Raw genomic sequence first — 20,829 nt, forward strand, 5'->3', positions numbered from 1 at the left:
AACACCAAAAACATTAAAGCTAAGAAATCAGCTGGGAAACTTATGCCAACAGTGTTTTGGGACATTAGAGGTGTAATTGCAGTTGATTTCCTAACCACAGGGAGCAGCCATTGTCAACTCTGAACAGTACATATAGTCTCTGGAGCAACTGAAAGCAATAATTCGTCAAGTTAAACCAGATTTGGAGATGGAACGAGCACTGTTTCATCATGAAAATGTCCGTCCATCCACACACAAGTGCTAGGAAAAGGGAGGTAAATCGCATCATTTTGATGGACAACACTGTCTCACCCTCCTTATTCACCAGACTTTACATCTTCTGACTTTCATCTTTTTGGTCCACTGAAGTGGCAATGAGGGGACATTGCTTTGAAGATGATGAAGAAGCCAAAGTTCAGTTAACTTAGTTTTACAAGGACATGATACATGCCCTTACAAAATGGTGGACTGTCGCTATCGAGAGAGGCAGAAACTATGCGAAGAAGTAGCTTTCTACTCGGCTGATGCTAAGCTTTAATTTGAGGTATGATGCTTGGTATTGATTCAATTTGTTTTAAAGTAATAAGCAGTCCCGTGACTTTTTCACTCAGCGTCATACTTTGATTTTTACTTTATATTTTTCACAGGGGAGTGTTATGTCCAAGAGGTCTTTTGATACCTATAGCCCATTTGAAGATGATGCCATGGCTCTCTTTATCAACATGGTCTCTAATGGAAGGATTCTTGTCTTTGCTATCAAGGTATAATCCATATGCGTGAAGCTCAAAAAATCTTTTATAGGAGGAAAACAATTTAAATAAAAGAGCAATATTGTTAACTCCAACATTCCTTTTACACAAGCTTTTGGACGAACGTCTTTAGGCCCTTTTATTTAGTAATTTCAGTGTTTTATCAAACATTTATAGATGGAGGTTGAATTTTTTTCTACTCCTATTACCATAATTTGATTCATTTTTGTGCAGCCTTTGATGGTCGATAATCTTTTTCCAGTGAAATAGTTTAACTCCTCCATATAATGTTGTTTTTTTTTTTTAAGGATGAGGGTTCATTTTCTCTCAAGGAACCTGCTCGCCAACTGCTAAGGAGTTTGGGAAGCCAGAAAATTGGAAATCTTTACTACAGAGACATGTGGGCTTTTGTGTGCATCAAAGGAGGTAAATGATGTTGACAGTTCGATTTTATTTTCTCGATTGATATCTGACAGATGTATAATGTTGATATAATGAATTGATGCTGATAGAAACAGGTGTTGGTCTTGAGACTCAGATATCACTACAAAACTCTATGGCAATGACAATGACCTTTGGAGGACTGTGGATTTTGTGACCAGCATCAGAAATCAGCTTTAATTTACTTTGGCAATGCAAGAAAAAGGATACTAATTTAGCACTTGTATATCCAGACAGCATTATGATGAAGACATTCACAATATGCCTATTGATGTACTTAAAAGTCCTAGTCACATATCTCGGAAAAAAATAATCATCAAAGATTTAAGCATAATGATTCTGAGATATTGATGGTGATGATTTGGATACAAATATTCCCTGGACATAGAGGAACCATTGCTTGCTAAAACTTTATATGTCCCTCTTTCTTTTTATTGCATACATTTAACTTCCATGCAATTTGCATGTACTCAGCAAGTTAAATTCCCAATCCATCACACTTGCATGCCCGTTCAGCTTCTTTTCAGGGTAAAAAACTACCAGACAATCTGGACTATATACGTTTTCAAATTGTTTTTGACTTTGACCATAAAGCAGACGGTACCATCTTAACCATCAGTGCTTTGTCTAACTATGGGTTTTAAATCTTATCTAATTTATTTGATCTTGCTGGATATGATGGTAATAGACACTGTCCTTATATCTGAGCTTTCTATACAATTGCATCTCAAAGTGCTTTACAATAAAAATACAATTCATGTCAGTAAGTGAAATAAATCTTATCATTCGGTTCACTTTATTCATTGTTTTATTATGTTCCCCTTCACATTTCTAAGCTTGATTACCAGAAATTATTTGTTAAGTCCTGATAATATTGTTTTCTCAAAGTTTGTTCAGATTTGTCCCTAACACCATGGGTTATTATCTTTGATGTTCTTTTAAGTTATTAATATGTATGGTTCATATCATTCAGGCATAACGTTGGGCGAGACTCTAAGTAAAGCCCCCAAATCCTTGGAATGGGCAGAGAAAGCAGCGCTCAAAGTAAACGCTCATCTCTCTGAATCTGCAGGTATGTTGTTAAAGTTATGTTTTTTGGTTATTTTAAGATGGATTTCATTACCAAAACGGTTGAGCCCACTGTCCAAAACATTTTTCACTCCTTGAAATATTTGATAGGGATTTATAATTCAGTTTCAATTAATTATTGCAATGCAGATGTTCATTATAAAAACAAAAACCCAACAAATATACTGACTTTGATAATCTTTAAATCACATTTTTATAAAATAGATGTCATGAAGTTCAGAATACACGATATCGTTAATGCTGTTCTATCATTTACTCCATGGTGAAATTCTTGGAGTATCCAGTATACTTTTCAATTATGCTTTAATTACTGATTGATAAAGATTATTTTTAAAATTTTTGAGATACACCTGAGATATGAAATATATAATACACCGATTTTGCTTTTCATATTACAATTTACCCTCTGGCAATAGTATCCATTTCTTTAAGAGTACCTCAAATATAATCACTGTGATTTATTTGTCTATGTCATTTTTCCGTATTTTTACTTTTTTTTTTGGTGCTGCATGTTAAAGGCAATACTTGATTTATATACTCTAGACATTAGACAAATGGCAATCCGGAAACTGCAGTTTTGTTCTGTGAGAGTGTTTCTATCTGAGACAGAGATTGAATAATATTTTTTAAAGTACCAAGCGAGTAATATATTTTTATTTTACTTGTAACAGTAAATAATTTCCTTAAAAAATAATTTAGGTGACTGTAAATGGCCGGATAATGAAGAAGGCTTACGGAGAAAAGCGTTTTGTGGTAAAGTGGAAGGTTACGGTAGTGTTTGTGACTGTGATGTGCCATCACCAATTGTTTTTCCTGTGATAAAGGTGAGAAGCTATGAAATGATAAGTAACGCATTTTCCGAATGCCCAAAAAAAGCACAGTTAACTATTTTGATAATAATACTCATAATGATAATAATATATAATAATAATAATAAAAATAATAATAATAATAATAATAATAATAATAAAATAATAATAATATAAATAATAATAATATAATAATAATAATAATAATAATAATATAATGATAACAATAATAATAATAATAATAATAATAATAATAATAATAATAATAATAATAATAATAATAATAATAATAATAATAATAATAATAATAATAATAATAATAATAATATATATAATAATCATATTATTATTATTATTATTATTATTATTATTATTATTATTATTATTATTATTATTATTATTATTATTATTATTATTATTATTATTATTATTGCTTCATTAAACTGAGAAACAAAATAGAAATGAAACAATTAATTTCACACTAGTACTCTCAAGTGCAACTATGAAGATTCCATAGACCTCAGTATTTTTCTTTCGTTGGAGATGTGATTCCACTTTCTCAATATTGATGGTATGAACAAGTACAAGTGGGCATCTACTCTTGAGTAGATAACCATAAACTTAACCTAACATATCGAAATATTGTAAGATGTAATTGACCCCCTGTATTGATGCTATGCATTTAGTTAAAAACACTCCTATAACATTTGCCAGCCAGATGAAATGTACCAACACACAATACTATGTGTAACCTTAAACTTTTATAGTCTGATTGATACAGTTTTAGTGAGAACTACTCATAAAAATGGCTGGCTAAAAATAATAACAAAGAACTGAGTGATGCAGTTTCGTTCCTTCTATTTAAAGATCATCCATTATTTAAGGAAACAGTAAACATGAAACACTGGCATTGTGTGCTGAATGATACTTAGATTGGATATTTTAAAGAAAGTGAGAGAAAGTGAGCATATGACATTTGATAAATCATGGGATAGCTGTATGTCCTTAATACCACCCATTTGATCCTATAAATTGAACATTTTCCAGTTGGAGAATAACAATCTAGAGAATGTCCCAGTCGTCATCATTGCAAGTGACAGGCCTCATTACTTATACAGGTACATTTTAGGATATACAGTTGGTGCTTTAGATGCTGCTATTATTGTTTTTGTTGGTGCTATTGTTATTGTTGTAATCGTTGACTTTAATCTTCGTTGTTGTTATCACCATTGTTAATTTATTTTAAGTGCGTAATTATTTTCATTGTTATTGTTGTTGTTATTTTCAGTATTCTTTTTGTGATTGTTGTGTGCTGCTGATGGTCGTAAGGGCGGTATTAATGATAACATGAACAATAATGTCGTGCATATCTTTCTATGCAAGATGATCTTATTTGGGCACTAGGAAGTAGATACATTACAAGAAACAAAAATGGGAGGTAGTTATGGCTTTTTATCATTAATCCAAAAGGAATCCAAGCCAACATAATATAAATCAGATAAAGAAAAAGACTCTGGTTTTGAAAGTCTGGTCATAGCAGTAACGATAAAGCTTTATATATATATTTAATTGTGTCTTGTAAGTGATCAGAGATTAAGTCTACATTAAACCACACATCATTCCCCATTTTCAAATGATCTATTCTAAGACTGATTCTTTATAAACAATCAACGTCTTAGTCATTGAGTTAATCAAACTTTAACAGTTGTATTCAAATTCAATTTTTTTCCCCAACAGAATGTTGCAAACTCTTTTAACAGTTCCTGGAGCAGATCCAAAAATGATAAATGTGTTCATTGATGGCTATTATGAAGTAAGAATGATTTACTCTTTGCAAGAATAGTATTGGATAAGAATGGTTTATCTGAAATAAGAATAGTTGGTTGAAGTATAAGTTCATTAAGTTGTCAATTTCCGAATGGTTTATCTGAAATGAAAATGAATTCATTTATTGGTTTATTTATTTATTTATTTATTTATTTATTCATTTGCAAAGCTTTTGAAAGACTAGACTATATGTTGAAATATTTATTTCACTTCCTGATACTTTTTTCATTACTTTTTACACGATATGCCATTTATACATTCTGACCAATGTTTGTTTCCTCACTTTCACAAGAAGTTTATTTATTTATTTTTTTTAAAAGACATTTTGAAAATGATGAAATGAGTTTCTTAAACGTTGTATATTTTTCAGGAACCATTGGCTGTTACCAAATTGCTTGGCTTGAGGGGCATTCAGCACACACCTCAAGGAATAAAAAATGCTAGGATTTCACAACACTATAAAGCCAGTCTGACAGCCGTATTTAATTATCATCCAGTAAGAAGTTTTTGTTGTAATTTTTCAATCTTTTATTGTCAATTTTGGCCTTGTTTGGTATAAATCAATCTCTTTTGTAGCTCATTTATATTGTACTGCCTTAACAATTTCATCAAAATATTATGTAGTCCTAGTATTAGTAATTAGCTGTAAGTAACGTAAATTGTATATCGTAATGTGGCATCCATCTGATTATTTTAGAATGTAAAATAATAGCAAAATGATATGCAATTGCTTAAAATGACATAGGCACAAGAGGGTTATTTGCTATATGTTTGTTTTTACTGAAAATATGGTCCGACTGTATAAAGTGTGTGCTAATTTGACAAAACCTATCAGATGTCACTTGAGAATGAGTGAACAAAGGTAAAAAAATCATTATCTGCATGATTTTATTTTCACTTCGTCGTTTTTATAATCCATCCAACGACATTCTCATGAAAGGATTTTACAATTGGAAGCTATAGATGATATAATTTAATTTTTTTCTGAGCTCTATCGAAGAAAATGATTTTCTCTGTTTTAACAATTTTGGACCCCTTTCCTTCAAATGTGAATAACTTCGGCCCTAATTGAGATAATTACAAAATTCAAATTGCATTTTGTCCAGAAATAATGCCTCTATTGGAATTTGAGATAAAATGGGATTCAATTTTTTCCGGCATCTGACGGATTTCTACAACTTTTCACAACTAGGAATTTCACCAAAAAAAACAACAAATTTTCTCATGCATTTAGCAAATGAATATTTTCACTCTAGACATGAACTTACTTTTTTATTTTGAATTTCCTTTCTTCAATAACTAGAGACAAAGGAGCAGAGATAAAGTTAGTAGATGCAAAATTAGATATTTAGATATGTTTTATTCATGTTTGATTATGCATGCCTTCATTTCTTATTTTTACAGAATGCTCAGTATGCTATTATCATCGAAGAGGATTTATCTGTTTCACCTGATTTTTTCAAGTAAGTATTTTTATTTTTAACAGTTTCCGAAATGCTCCTCCTTATACTAGACCGCTCCTCCTTATACTAGACCTACATGTGTGCCGACAATTGTTGGTTTTCCGACAATCACGGTCGTTGCGATCTCCCGGATCACTTATTTTTTTATTGCTAAAGTAATCTGATTGCGAGTGACGTCAATTGTCAGAGTGTCGGCGATCCCCAACTCGACCGGCGGCGAGCAGTCAAGTGCCGACGAGTGGGTATCGGATTGCCGACAATATTGTCGGCACTCTCAAGCGCTCATTCGGCAATTATCGGGAAACTTCGCTAGTCTCCGATTTGACCGCAACTCTTCACTGTCTGAAAAACGAGAAGTGTGTTGATATAATCGAGCTTGCGCAGTTCGTTAACTTTCGTTTTCATACTTTCGGTATTCCATTCAAGTAACTTTTGGTTTTCAATTGAGCGTTGCTACATTTCAATTTTATTCGCTCTATCAATCAACTTTCTGGATTTGTCATTGTATATATTACATTATTTTTTTGTTATCATGCCTGAACAATTCTTTGACCGTTCATCGGATCTGAAGTCAGTTGAGAATGGTGTTCGAAATCTATTCAAATGGGATCCGGAAGAGAAAGACTGCACCGATGATTTTCTTTCGGAGTATGTGAGAGAGCCAGCACAGCCGGGTGCTGCATTTAAAAATTTTTTTTTTTGCCAGTGGATTAAAGTCTAATGATTGGGATGGTTATTGCTCTTTAGAGATACGATCAATTATTCCAGGTTAAAAACTACTATGGGGGGTCCGATTACGGTGGCAAAGGAAAATCATTCATGTCATAAAGAGGCATTCTCAAAGTTCAAAGTCAAAGTGAGTAACACAAGAGAAAAAAAAAAAGAGAAAAAAATAAAAAACAACTCAGTCGTTGCGGCTGTTTTCACTGCTGAGACAGAGACTCGTCCTCTCTCCAAGCTTCACAAGATTTCTTAACTCACTCAACCCCAGCCCTAACTGAAACTGATTCCAGTCTTTAGGTAGACAGGTGCCGATTAGCCATTGGACAAGTGAAGCGCAACTTTGGGTTAAAATTTGAATAACACAATTTCACATAATCACTGTTGCATTATTTTTCACAGTATATGAATGGCTCTGGTATCATTTAAAGGGCAGAGATCAAGATTTCTTTTGATGTGATAGAAATCAATGTTGACATATTGTATCAAAAATTATAATTTGATAAATATAACGTCATTTTAAAACTTTTGAAATCTTTTTCAAAATTGAGATAGCAAAAAAATAAAAGTGAAGGCATTTAGATAATTCATTTGTCTATGTCTATATCAAATTTTATAAAGATTGAAGACAGTGCAGTATGTTTAATGTTGACCACAAGTGACCAACCCTCTTTTTTTCTATTCTAAAATCCCGTTTTAATCAGTAGTCACCTTATCGAGAGGCTTTCCAGTGGGGGAATTCTCAATCAATTTTGAGCTTTTTGTAAGAGTAAATTTAGAGTAGTAAAATCATCATGACTTTGGAAGCGTTTATCCTAGATCCAAAAGTAAGGTATCTTATTAAATGCTTTTTAAAGGCTATCTGTCTATGTAAAAAAAATATTTATAAATTTTTATTTTTGAAAAAATATCAAACTACCACTCTACCTCCATGCTGTCCCTTCTCCCTATAAATTTTTGGTACTTTTTAACATTTTAAAATAAATATATTCGGTCGGACAATCCAAAAGAAAATGTATATGACTAAGTACTGAGTAACAAAATACAAGATCCGGTAATGCGATATGTGTGAAAAAGTTCAGACAATTTGGTCAGGACTCACATGCAGGTCTATTATACAATTTGATGTTAAAATTCAACTTTATCAGATCTGATTATAAATGTCAGAGATTGAATATTTCCTTTGACTGAATCCATATCTTTTCTGTTTTGTTTTTAAAAAAGGCTAAAATATATTAGTTTGAAGGTATTTAATCTATCACTTGTATGCTTGGAACTTAAAATCCTCTGAGGAGTAACTAATAGCTTAACTCTGGTCACATGACTTTCACGAGTATTTTGCATATTATATTTGATGATTTCAGCATTTTGAGATAAATATTCTCAATTTTCATCTTTGCACACAGAAGTTATCATTTTCATTTTCATCCTATAGCTATTTTAGCCAGACCAAATTCCTTTTGGAGGAAGATCCTAGCCTCTACTGCATATCTGCTTGGAATGATCAGGTGAGATTGCTCAATTTATGGCACTTAAACAGAGGATTATTTGTATTTTTGAGTGTCATGCAAAAGATGAAAATTAAGTCTTTTTTTTAGAGGACATAAGACTAATTGCCATATTTCCTCAGATCTGGCTGTGGAACTTGACTCTCGTTTGTGAACAGCGAAGTCAACTCTTGCGCTTTGATATTTGTCTACTTCTTTGCTTTCTAATGGAAAAAGACTTGTTCAGCCTTATCAATGTCTGGGGTTCTTCACTTAAAGGGAAACTCTTAAAATAATAGTTTTTGTCATTTTGTCTTTTGTGAGATACCCCCCCCCCCCCCGTGCAACTTACAGCAAATCACAACTCATTATATTTAGATATTGTTGCTCATGAATATAAAAAAAATGATGTTTTTTGTTAATATGAGGGGTACAAAACTAGCTTTTCCCCCAAGAACCATCAGACAGAGGAGCAAAATTCAAAAGAGACTATAGAGATCTCAGATGATACTGACCTTACACAGATATTAGAAAATGTGTAAATGTCTAACACCAGTGCATAATAATGAATAAAGAAAAAATGTACAAAGTATTCGTCCATTGAATTTGAGTCATTCCATTGAATTGTTATTTTAAAAAAAGAAGGATTAAGATAAAATATGATTTGTTTATTGAAGTAGATAAAGTAGTCTGTAAGACCTTTGTAACAAGAATTTATCCAGGTCTGTAGCGTTTAGCAGACAGTGACAGTGCCTCCTATGCTTTGGATTGGAGTTTATGTCATTCAGCTTTAGATTTGTTTGCTTTTTGTCATAAGAATTGTTTGTTGTTTTTTTGTAATTGTCATTTATTTCTGTTTTCTTTCTTCTTTTTTTATTCATTTGAGTCAAAGCTTTTGGTGAGCATTCATAGCATTAAAGTGGTTTATTTAACTTTTGTTATTTTCACAGGGCTACGACCAAACTTGTCAAGACCCAGGTCTTCTTTATCGAGTGGAAACTATGCCAGGTCTGGGATGGCTACTGAAAAGGTCTCTTTACAAGAATGAGTTAGAACCACAATGGCCAACACCTGAAAAGGTATGTAATGCAGCTGAAATCTCTCTTCTAGAAAAGGAATTTGATGGAGGTGTAAAAGGAGGAGGTGGAGCAGCAATGTTTCTTTCTTTCTAGTGATATGAGTTGAGTGAAAGGCATGGTAAAGGGGAAGGATGAGGAGTATCTGGAAGAAGAGATGAGGAGAAAGGAGGAATTGGAGTTCAGCGACCAAGAACTGAAGAAAAAATCGGCAAAGAGTAGGGGAAACTAATTTTCTATCCTTTTTTTTTTTTTTTTCTTCTTTTCATTTGCTTTATATTTTAGCGCTGGGATTGGGACATGTGGATGCGGACAGAAAGCATTCGCAAGGGGAGAGAATGCATCATTCCTGATGTGAGCCGCACCTTCCATTTTGGTAGCAGAGGTATTAATATGAATCCACATTTCCAGGATAGCTACTTCTCCAGGCATAGACTGCAAGCAGATGGTGGGATAAGATTGAAGAACTTAAACATGTAAGTTTGTGCTGTCAGTTTTTTAAAATGTTTGCGTGTGATTTTTTTTACACACTTTATATGAGTATTTTTGTATGTGGTCATTTAGGTCGTTGTGAGTGTTTACAAGTGTCTGTAGTTTTATATATCATTTAAGAGGAGTTATTTGGTATAGAGTATAGGAATAAAAACAACATCCTAAAGCTTTTCATTAATAATCTTTTAATAATGATATAAACATAAATGGATGGAAATAAAACAAGTGACTTTTTATTTTTTTCTTAGAAAATATAACTTTGATTACCATGTTTATGCAGATGGCACACAAGTACATATGGCATGCAAACAAAATGATCTAAGTCAAACGTTAGTTACAATCGAAAAGTGTGTACATTATGTAAACAATTGGATAGCACAAATAAATTAAAGTTGAATGACAAAATGATTGAAATTGTCATTTTAGGTCACCTCAATATTACAAAGTCTATTGGAAATATCAAATGTAAAATAAATGGCTTGATTGTGCAAAGTTAATTCAGTGTTAAAAATCTCGGCATCTTCATGGATGAAAATATGACATTAGACCATAAGAACATAAATATATCTTTCTCAATGCCTAAATTTCCATCTCAACAGATTTGGTAATGTGAAAAAAAAAAAACCCTTGATTCACTCATGGTTCTAACTTGATTGTTGTAACTCTCTTTTTGAACATCACCAACGAAAGTATACTCAGGCGGCAAAGAATTCAAAACAAAGCTGCAAGAGTAGTCCTGAACTGCAGCAAGAAACATCATGCGTCACCTCTGCTAAAAGAGCTTCATTGGCTTCCAGTTAAAGAGGGAATGTTATGCAAAGTTATGGTATTGTGTTTTAAATGTCTCAACACATGTCAACCTTCTTATCTTCACAACTAACTACAGTTATATTCCTTTGCTCATCATCCCATGGGAAATTGCTGGCTGCTCTAGGAAAGAGCTCTTAAGTGTCATGTGGAGGATGCACTTTTTCTAGAAACACCCCAACTCTCCGGAACAAACTTTCAAAATAATTCTTGATAACAATATTAGTGACATTAAAAAGAACTAGGCTCTGAAATGAAACTGCGGTAAACTGACAACTGTTGATGGAATACAGAAAAGAAAACGGAGATAAGTCATACCACTTGTTATCTCCATGTCGAAAATCAGAATTCAAATCAGGAATCAAATTTTCCTGGTAAATAGCAAAACATTAAATTTAAATTTGGAAACTACATTAGATAGAGACTGTCTTTTAAAAAATATACATAATTTGCACAACGATAATCGTGATTTTGATAATGATGACGATTACGATCAATAGCAATTATTATTAGCAAATGTTGACTTTTTCTATTACAAAAAATTTTTTCACAGGAATCATCACCATTTTTTCTCAATGATTAGTAACCATGATATTACAAATTGCCAATATCTGTTTTGTAATATTTTGTAAATGGTAGATGGTATTCTTACATAATCTTGTTTTTTCCAATGATAAATTTAATTGTCAGGAAAATTCTCATCTGCTTTTGAACTCTAGGATGAAGAAATCCAGTTATGAGACGCTTGTCACTGACCAGTTATCCCAAGCAAAAGTTGCTAATCATTCCACCACTCCTTGTGACCCAAACTTTATTCCTAGCAATGTTAAAGAGGTACGTTAAAAAAGATAAAAGCCATGTGAAGCCATGAAAAAAAAAAAGAAAGATATTATTACTACTTATTCCCATATTAGATGTTTAGATCCAAAATGAAAAATTTCCAGATTATAGGGTAAATATAAAGAAGTAAAATTTCACCCTCTTTAGCTTTCTGGGGTACAGAATTAGGGAGACATGATTGTACTTAGATATTTAAAATCGTGTCTACTGAAGAAAGGCAGGTGGTTAGAGTGGGGGGCTAAGTGTATAAACAGTGCTCTGTTTATTTCTTGACTATTTTTCTCCTGTTTACTGATTCAACATGAGGGATTGCAATTGACATTGTGCTTTAATTTGATGGGCATCTTTCTTCTTTTTAAGGAATGCCATTATGTGAATAAAAATAATTTGTTTTTGGTTATGGATGTGTTTGTCTGTGTGTGTGTGTGTGTGTGTGTGTGTGTGTGTGTTGAGGGAGAAGCGCAGTCACTATCTCTCAAAGCATTCAATACAAAATAAAGACCAAAGATTTGTTGATTTGTTTATATAGATATAGATCTATTGATCCTATTTTGATAGATTTGATTCTTGTTTTTATTTTGTTTCCATTTCAGGGTGATGTTGTTGTGGCATATATAGAAATGAAAACAGCAACAGATTTTGATACTTGGAAGGCCATAGCCAAATGTTTACACATATGGGATTTAGACGTAAGGGGGATTCACAAAAGCATGTGGAGGTTGTTCATCTACAAGCGACAGGTCTTTATCATTGGTGTCCCTGCCTCAGCGTATTCTTCATATAAACCAAATGATGTTCTACCTATTTCTATGCCCAAGGAAAATAAGTCACCCGCTAAAAAAGAGAGATGATAGCTATGTTATAGTTTCATATCTAATTTTGTGTTTTTGGAAATGCTTTGTTTCATATTTGCTCACCCCTCCTTGATCGAATGACATTATTGGGAGTTAAAAAAAAAAAAAACAGCACTAAATCAATCTCTTTTAATATCATAAAATGGTTATTTCACTTTTCCTCTCAAACTTGATTAATTCTATAACAAGAAACTAGACATGACTTAATCACGTTTAAAGTGGATGACACCAGGCTTTCATCACATAATAAATAATATTGTCTTTCGTTTAAAAAAGAGGGGGTAGGGGTGGTATCGTGTAAGCACTGTGATTTTAACCAAAGGCATTGCATCGTATAACTAGAGGGTTTGTAAGAAAATAACAATACTAAAAAATCAAAAGCTTGAAATCGCATATACTGTGGAAAATATTGTTTATTGTGATCTTTTGAACATTGAGGCAATATGATGACATTATTTTTATCATTATTATACTCACATTTGTAGAGTCATTTTTAAAAATATCCTGCCCCTTCAGAACAAAGGTTTTTATTTTTTTTGGATGATGGCATCTTTTACAAAAGAAACAATCTGCTGTCACAATTTCTCTTGGTGCATATTATCCTCCTTTAAAGTACAATGATGAGAAATAAAAATATAAAATTTCCAAAGAGAATTTTTTCTTCAGGGTCTATCCTAAGGTAGCAAATGCAGTGCTGCAAAATGAGCCACTGTGGGGGGAATTGAACTCACTATATTTCCTGTATAACTTGCTGTATTACCCTATTTCCATACTTGGGGGCCAAAAAGACCCCAGGGTCATAAAACAGTCAATTTTTGACACAGAGACCTGAAATTTGGTGACTTTTCCTAAAATGATGAGGTCCATGACCATGCCAAATTTCATGTTTCTCACGTGCATAGTTTACTCACACTGAGCATGCTCATCTGGAATTTGAGATTTCCTGATTTGGGGTCCATTTGGCCCCCATGACTTTATATAGAAAAATATTACTAATACTAAAGATTTCAACAAAGGAATGCCATTTCTTTCATTTTATCTCACAATTTTCTATAACAATAATAATAATAATAATAATAATAATAATAATAATAATAATAATAATAATAATAATAATAACAATAATAATAGTAATAATAACAACAATGATAATAGTAATAATAATAACAATAATAATAATAATAATAATAACAATAATAATAATAATAATAATAATAATAATAATAATAATAATAATAATAATTAATAATAATAATAATAATAATAATAATAATGCGTAATAATGTAATAATATATAATAATAATAATAATAATAATAATAATAATAATAATTATAATAATCGTCATCATCATCATCATCATAATAATCATGATAATAATAGATAATTTTTATTATTGTTATTATCATTATAATTTTTATTATTATTATTATTATTATTATTATTATTATTATTATTATTATTATTATTATTATTATTAGTATTAGTATTAGTATTATTAGTATTAGTATTATTATTAGTATTATTGTTGATGTTGTTATGATTATTAGTATGAAAATAGGGTTAAACAAAAATTCCTTCTAGATATGAAGCAATGACCACTTTGCCCATGCTAAACGTAAAGAAATTCCTTTCAAAAGTATTATGCGCTAAATCTTGTTAATGCTCTCGAGGCTTTGGGGTTGGTTTTCATATATCAAAACCTAATATACATGAACCAGTTATTTCATCCATCCATTTCTATTTGTACCTTCTTACAAAAAGTGAAAACATTGGGTTGGTCAAAGCCTGACTACCTCTTTTCTTCCCATGTGTCATCGAGCAGCTTTTGTGGTCTTGTGGTATGTCACTTGCTTTCGGAATGATAGGTCCCAGTTTCAAGCCCATCTTTGAATGTCACAAAGTTGAGTCCTAGGAAAATATTCTTTACTCAAATTCTCTCGTCTTACTCAGGTGTAAAATGATTACCTTGATTATAACAGCTTTGTCTCTGTCGAAAAAGAAAAATGTCATATTGCCTTACAGGTTCCATGATGTTTTCCTTGGAAATCATCTCCCCTCTATATATTTTGTTATTGTTGGGCTCTTAATAGATGATTATTATGTAGTCAATTGAATGTGTCTCTTTTGACGGAGATCCTGTGGCAGTGGTGTTGTTAGACTTTTAGATGGTTTCAGATGTGTTACAGGGATATATTGCACAGAATCTACATCTGATTTCTGTTGAATTTCCCCCCTTTGCCTTACATTTTCTTTTTAAATGTTCTTGTCAACTCATCTAAATATTTTAAACTATAATGTTGTTTAGCTGGCGCTGAAGTGCCCTAATTTATCCCAAGCCCAAACTAAACAAGACTGCTGGTCAATATTTTTCTTCCTGAAAATAGTTTGGTTTTAAAGTTCAGGGTTGTCACAATATTTGTGCCAGAGGCAGCTTCCAGTTTTGTTGATGCTGCTGTCTGGTAGGTGCCCACTTCTTGGAAAAGCAAATGACTTCAGACAATTCATTTGTCTTTCTAAGTAAAGATGTTTCATGCACATGCCCATACTAACACTTGTCTTTGATTTCTGTTGTAGACAGTTTTTGGCACCACTTTGGACAATTTTTTGTGATATATAAACGTTCTTCACCTATATCACCGCAATAACAAGCCCTGATAATATTTGGTAATGAAAAGCTTGAATGTCGTAGGAAGTTACATGTTCTAATGTTACCTTTACCATGAGTTACCTTTACTTTTACATATTAATGCTCATATTTTAGTCTGTCATTTTATACAGAGGCCAATAGATATGATGTTTATCTCTAAATTCTCACATGAATTCTGAAATTTAAAAGTAGTAACATTGTTTTTGACGAATTGTATTGATATTATATTTAGCATTATCTAGCTTGATTATACATTTAATATATGTAAATATATCTATTTTTGTGCAGTTGCCAAAATAATGAAAAAAAAGTAAAAATGAATAGAGAGTGTTAGTAAACACATGAACATCAAACACTAGAGAGCCAACTCTATCGTTCTAGTTACCTGTTAGTTCATGTTCATTTGTTTGTTTGTGAATAAGAAAATAATTTATGATTAATGTAAATATAGATGTGCTTTGAGTTTTAGAGTCTTCCCTGGAGGAATTGGTGCTTAACTTACATAATCTAAATTGTTATTACAATTGTTTTGTACATATTAATTGTTTGAGTAAACCAGTATTTTGTTCAAGATGTTAGTTATAAAAAAAACTAAAGTGATACAACTACAGATTGTAAACATTTTAAGTTCTTGTGATTTTTTTGCGCCCCGCCTCTACATCCATATTTGATACAATGTCAGATATTACCTAATTTTATATTTTTAAATCCGACTTTTAAAATCTAGTTCCTTATTTCAAATTGAATATCAAAATGTTTCTACTTTTTATTTTTCTCCTCATCGAATACATAATTAGTTGATTACTTCCCTTTAGTGGACATAATGACTTTAAGTCATTGGCTATTTGAGATACATTATTCAATTGCTAAATGACCTAAACCACATGTGTTATCTGAATGCAAAGTGGTTTGGTCTCAAGAGAATTGCCGTAGATCCTTTTTTTTTTTCTATACTGCATTAAAAATTCCTGCCTTTTGTTATTAAATTATGTCAATATTCTTTTCAAGCAGCAAATGATTTTAGCAAAGGTAACTGTGTTGCTTTTTATGTTTAGACGCTTACATGTTTTGTTTCTTTTTTAGTTTGTTTATTTGATCATTTATTTAAATATTCATGTATTTATGTGTTTATTAATGAATGAATGAATGATTTTATCTATTATTATTATTATTATTAGTATTATTATTATTATTATTATTATTATTATTATTATTATTATTATTATTATTATTATTATATTATTATTAAGAGTGAAATTGTATTATTAATGCCATTTACTTATTTATTTTTGAGGTTGTGATGATTTTTGCTTTTTCTGAATCATTACATAAGATAATTGGTTATTGCTTTTTAATTTGGAAATTGTAATGATCCATTATTTATGTCATCCCACTTTATTATCATCCATCTATGTCTTATGCAAAGTGTCAAGGGAGAAGGTTACTCAAAGGAAGACCACCTTTAGTCAGTAGGATGCGGAGATCACCTTTTGTTGTTGATATTATACACCTGTATCTTATGTCTCCTTCCATGTTCCATTCTGGTCTTGTCTCAGAATTAGACTATTTTATAACTCTGTACATCAATCAGAATTAGACTATTTTATAACTCTGTACATCAATCAGAATTAGACTATTTTATAACTCTGTATTTCAATCCGGATCTTTTAATTGAAAAAAAATTATTTGACACTTTATTAATCCCAATGAGGCCAGTAATAATTACTTATGGGCGATGTTTACCATGATTGCTTAAGAACTGCATCTCTGCAAGCTAGGGAAAGGTGTATTAGTAAAGGCCACACAGTGCTGTGGGTGTAGAGGGAACAGGCTTTCTTCTTAACTGGCACTGGTTTTAACCAAAATTGTCAATCCATTAATCAAAAAAAAAAAAAAAAAATTTAGTGGATAACATCTCGTCGTTTTCATCTCAAAGCATCTAAATAACTGACATTATTTCAGATGCAAATTAGTCTCTCGGTTTGTTCTGGCAATGGTCTTGTCTTAATACACTTTTCAGAAATAAATTTTTAGTCTTATCATTACATGTTCTATTGCCCCAACATTTAGTCTAGATACATGATAAATATGATGTGAAATGTGACCATCATAATATATTGAATTTCTTTCGAAAACTTTTCTATGATAAAGCATTGATATTCATATACCTCTGCCATTCTTACCAATGAATATTTACATTCTGATTTGCGATTATTTACGTATTTGCTTTTTAAAAACTGTGTAATATTTGAGGTTTTGCTGAATGATATGGAATGGTGATGATGTATTTTTTCTATGTTACATTGTAACACAATGTAAGCCCAAGGTTGATATAATGTGCAATGTATTATATATTATATAGATTAAATTGATTACAATAAATTCAATGAAGAAAAGATAATGTTCTCTAATATATATTGTCAAATAGACTCAAATCAAGTTTGTCCCGATATGACATTCTGATTTCCAGTTATTCACTCTTTTGAAATGGTGCTGGCTCCGAAAAGTCTGACCTTTCTTCCTTTTCTAAAATTAACTTCTTTTTCATTTCATTTTTAGAACAGTCGTGGTATGAAATCCAAGTGGATCAGAGATATTCCATTTTTAGGGGGTTTTGTGTGTGTGTGTGTTGGGGGGGGGGGGGTGTAATAGGGTCATTCCAATTCACGTAAATTACATTTCACAAGTTTTAGGTATTTAATTAGATATTTTGTATTATTCTATTGTGATACTAAACTGCTAGAAGCTGTGGACTGTAAAAAGTAATATACAAAAATAAATATAACAGCTTTAAAAAAAGAACCAAAAAACCCCCAAACAAAAAACATTTCTGGTTCAAAACCCTTCTTCAGCCAACAACAACAAAAAACCCCCCAAAAAACAATGAAAAAATAAATATATTACTGATAAAACCTGATCTTCGGTAGAGAAATATTTTTAGTAATGTATTTATGTTTTCATTGTTTCTTGTTGTTCACCAAAGACGGGTTTTGAGCCCGAAAGGTTCTGTGCTTGGCATTTTGTTCTTTTAATTTCGTTATCATTTTACTCTCAGTGATCAATTATCAGGAGTAGAAATCATTTTTTTTCATAATTCAGTTTTCAGTTTTCTTTTCATCTTTTAAACCAAATTAGCTCATAATTGGGGACCAATGTGTTTCGCGTAAATTACATCAGAAAAATTAGGTCCAGAAATATTAACATTACTAGAAATTTCTCTGATTTGTTTTTGGTTATAGTGTTAGTTGTCGTCTTTACTTGAAAAGAGACGTTTAACTTGTTTTCAAACATGTTATAATTTTTGGGCTGATAAACAAAATCCTTCCAATAGCTTATGCAGCATCTTGTAAATTACATTAATTATAAAACAATGATTTTTTTTGTTATTTTTTGTATCAAATATTTGTTTCATAGCAAGCTTTGAGACCAGTGAATCAATACATTAAAAAACAGGATAATAATTGAAGATTCTCCTTGATTTCAGAGATTTAAACATTCTACTTCTATTTTTTTTTAAATGCTGTAGAAACCATTATTCATAAAATGAATTTAAAAGAAAATTTAAGTCTCTATATGTAATGGCCCACTGTTTTCTTATGATGGGGCTTTAGCGTTGTCTCCTCTGCCATATTTCCCCCTCCGAAATGCCATTTGTTATTACTGTGCAATTTCGAAATCCAGCAGATGGTTAGGGTAAATGGTTAGGATTTCTAACCCCTTAATTTACTGTCCCTTTCCTTGTGACTTTCTTTCGGGGTGTCCTGAATGAGATGACTTGGATTTTTCTAGACTCTGATTGGATTCCATAAGGGAGGCTGTTGCATGTAAAGATGCATTTTTCTTTTGACTTTTGTTTTTTTAATTCCCTCTTTGCATATTGCCTCTCTGAGAGACTGTAATATTATAACAAACTACCTGGATATCCTGACAGCATTTGTGTGAGACTTGGGGGGAAAGGGGAGTGGTATTGTTACTGCTGCTAGAAATCAGACAATCTATCTCAAACACATTATAGTTCCATGCTCAATAAACTCGCACAGAAAAAATAAATTTTACCCATTCTATTTTTTTTTTGCCTTTTCGGTTGACGGTACTCTTTTGAGAAAGAGAAAATTGGGGTCTGTAAATCTGCTTGTTGGGATCTCTACGCATTGTTATAAGGATATTGACAATAATGAATTGTATATAAATGAATGTAAGTTGTTTTTTTTTGTATCATTGCTTTGGATAAGATTGTCAACTTTTGTCAACTGATAAAGCAATAATGTGATAGATACTATTTATCAATCATTCCATTTTAAAACAGGTCTCCGTGTGATTCGTTGTATTATCAAAAATGCAGATGTTTTTCTAATGAATCAGTTGTTCAATTATACCTTAGATGTTTTTTTTTTTTTTTTTTTTTTTTCAAAATGGCGGCGCTGAATAGCGACGCACAGTTACACCTATGTGATGAATTCTTTTGATATTTATTTGTTTCATGACAACATTTCACTCATTTCCGTATTAAACGTTGTATGATTGTTCGTATTAATGAATGGTATGTACTTCAAACTTTAACGTTTAGAGTTCTGCTTCAAATCCTCGGAAAAATCGTTCGTATCAATGTTTTTGTCTGAAGGAAATCGAAATGGCGGCGGCCTTGTTTACTTCCGACACAAAAGTGCACCGCTAATTTCATCTTATTTCGCGATTTGTTGATTGAAGACCTATCCTTCGCTTAATATTACATAAAGCGTTGTATGATGATTTAGAATTACAAAGAGGCATCAAAAATAATAAACCATCCTGTTGATGAAGTAGAAAGAATTCACGGAAAAGCAATAGAAAGGAAAGCATTCTCAATTACCAACAATAAAAAAAAAACATTTTATACCATGAATTTGGTCTTTTGCCATCTGGGAGAAGTTTTTGTCAGATTAAATGTGGAACTAACAAGTATAAATCGACGTTCGTTCCATCAGCAATAAAAATGTTGAATATTTCATATGGTACAGCAAAACCAAGGATTGATGCGTTGACTGATTGACTGATTAATTTGTTTAATGTTAGATGAAGTGACCAATTGATAATGATGATAATATTTGGTGTTGAATTGCCAAGAATGTAACGAATTGAAAATGAAATGAATATGTTAATGTTGTGTATGTCGCACGCGTGAAAGAAAGAGAGGAAGAGAGAGAGAATGGGTAGAGGTGTCTGTTCAATGTTATAGTTATCATATAACGTTATGACAAGTGTAACTAAATGACAAATTGCCATATTTATGGACAATAAAGATCTATTATTATTATTATTATTATTATCATAATTCAAATTTCTCTTGTCAGTGGTATTCAGGTGCATTCCAAAAATCCACTGATTCGTTTGATTGTTTTCGTGCATTACTCCTGTACCTACTTAAATTTTAATCTGCAAATATTGCTGATTGAAGCTTGTAAAAAGCAATAAAAATATAAAATAAAAGATTAAATTGAAGCCAAAAGATAAACAATGTGGACGTATAGGGTTTCTCCTTTGTTAACAAAATAGGCGATGAATAAGATG

At 31.5% G+C, this 20,829-nt stretch overlaps 1 protein-coding gene across 8 annotated transcripts in view; it reads left to right on the forward strand.

The window, feature by feature from the left end:
* The window catches only part of LOC144978365 (protein O-linked-mannose beta-1,2-N-acetylglucosaminyltransferase 1-like), a 33,392-nt gene extending 20,641 nt beyond the window's left edge, over nt 1-12,751 (forward strand). For all 8 annotated transcript variants that reach the window (XM_078924305.1, XM_078924329.1, XM_078924338.1 and 5 more), the window contains 13 exons: nt 627-740; nt 1,037-1,154; nt 2,143-2,241; nt 2,958-3,082; nt 4,115-4,185; nt 4,805-4,880; nt 5,265-5,390; nt 6,299-6,357; nt 8,513-8,585; nt 9,515-9,643; nt 9,926-10,116; nt 11,659-11,773; nt 12,373-12,751. In XM_078924305.1, coding sequence (XP_078780431.1) covers nt 627-740; nt 1,037-1,154; nt 2,143-2,241; nt 2,958-3,082; nt 4,115-4,185; nt 4,805-4,880; nt 5,265-5,390; nt 6,299-6,357; nt 8,513-8,585; nt 9,515-9,643; nt 9,926-10,116; nt 11,659-11,773; nt 12,373-12,630 — 1,554 coding nt within the window. In that variant the 3' untranslated portion in view covers nt 12,631-12,751. The remainder of the gene's footprint in view (nt 1-626; nt 741-1,036; nt 1,155-2,142; nt 2,242-2,957; nt 3,083-4,114; nt 4,186-4,804; nt 4,881-5,264; nt 5,391-6,298; nt 6,358-8,512; nt 8,586-9,514; nt 9,644-9,925; nt 10,117-11,658; nt 11,774-12,372) is intronic.
* Nucleotides 12,752-20,829: the final 8,078 nt, after the last annotated feature.

The sequence above is a fragment of the Berghia stephanieae genome, chromosome 1 (assembly GCF_034508935.2).
Source record: "Berghia stephanieae isolate SIO BIC M18660-M18661 chromosome 1, UCSD_Bste_1.3, whole genome shotgun sequence".
Lineage (NCBI taxonomy): Eukaryota > Metazoa > Mollusca > Gastropoda > Nudibranchia > Aeolidiidae > Berghia > Berghia stephanieae.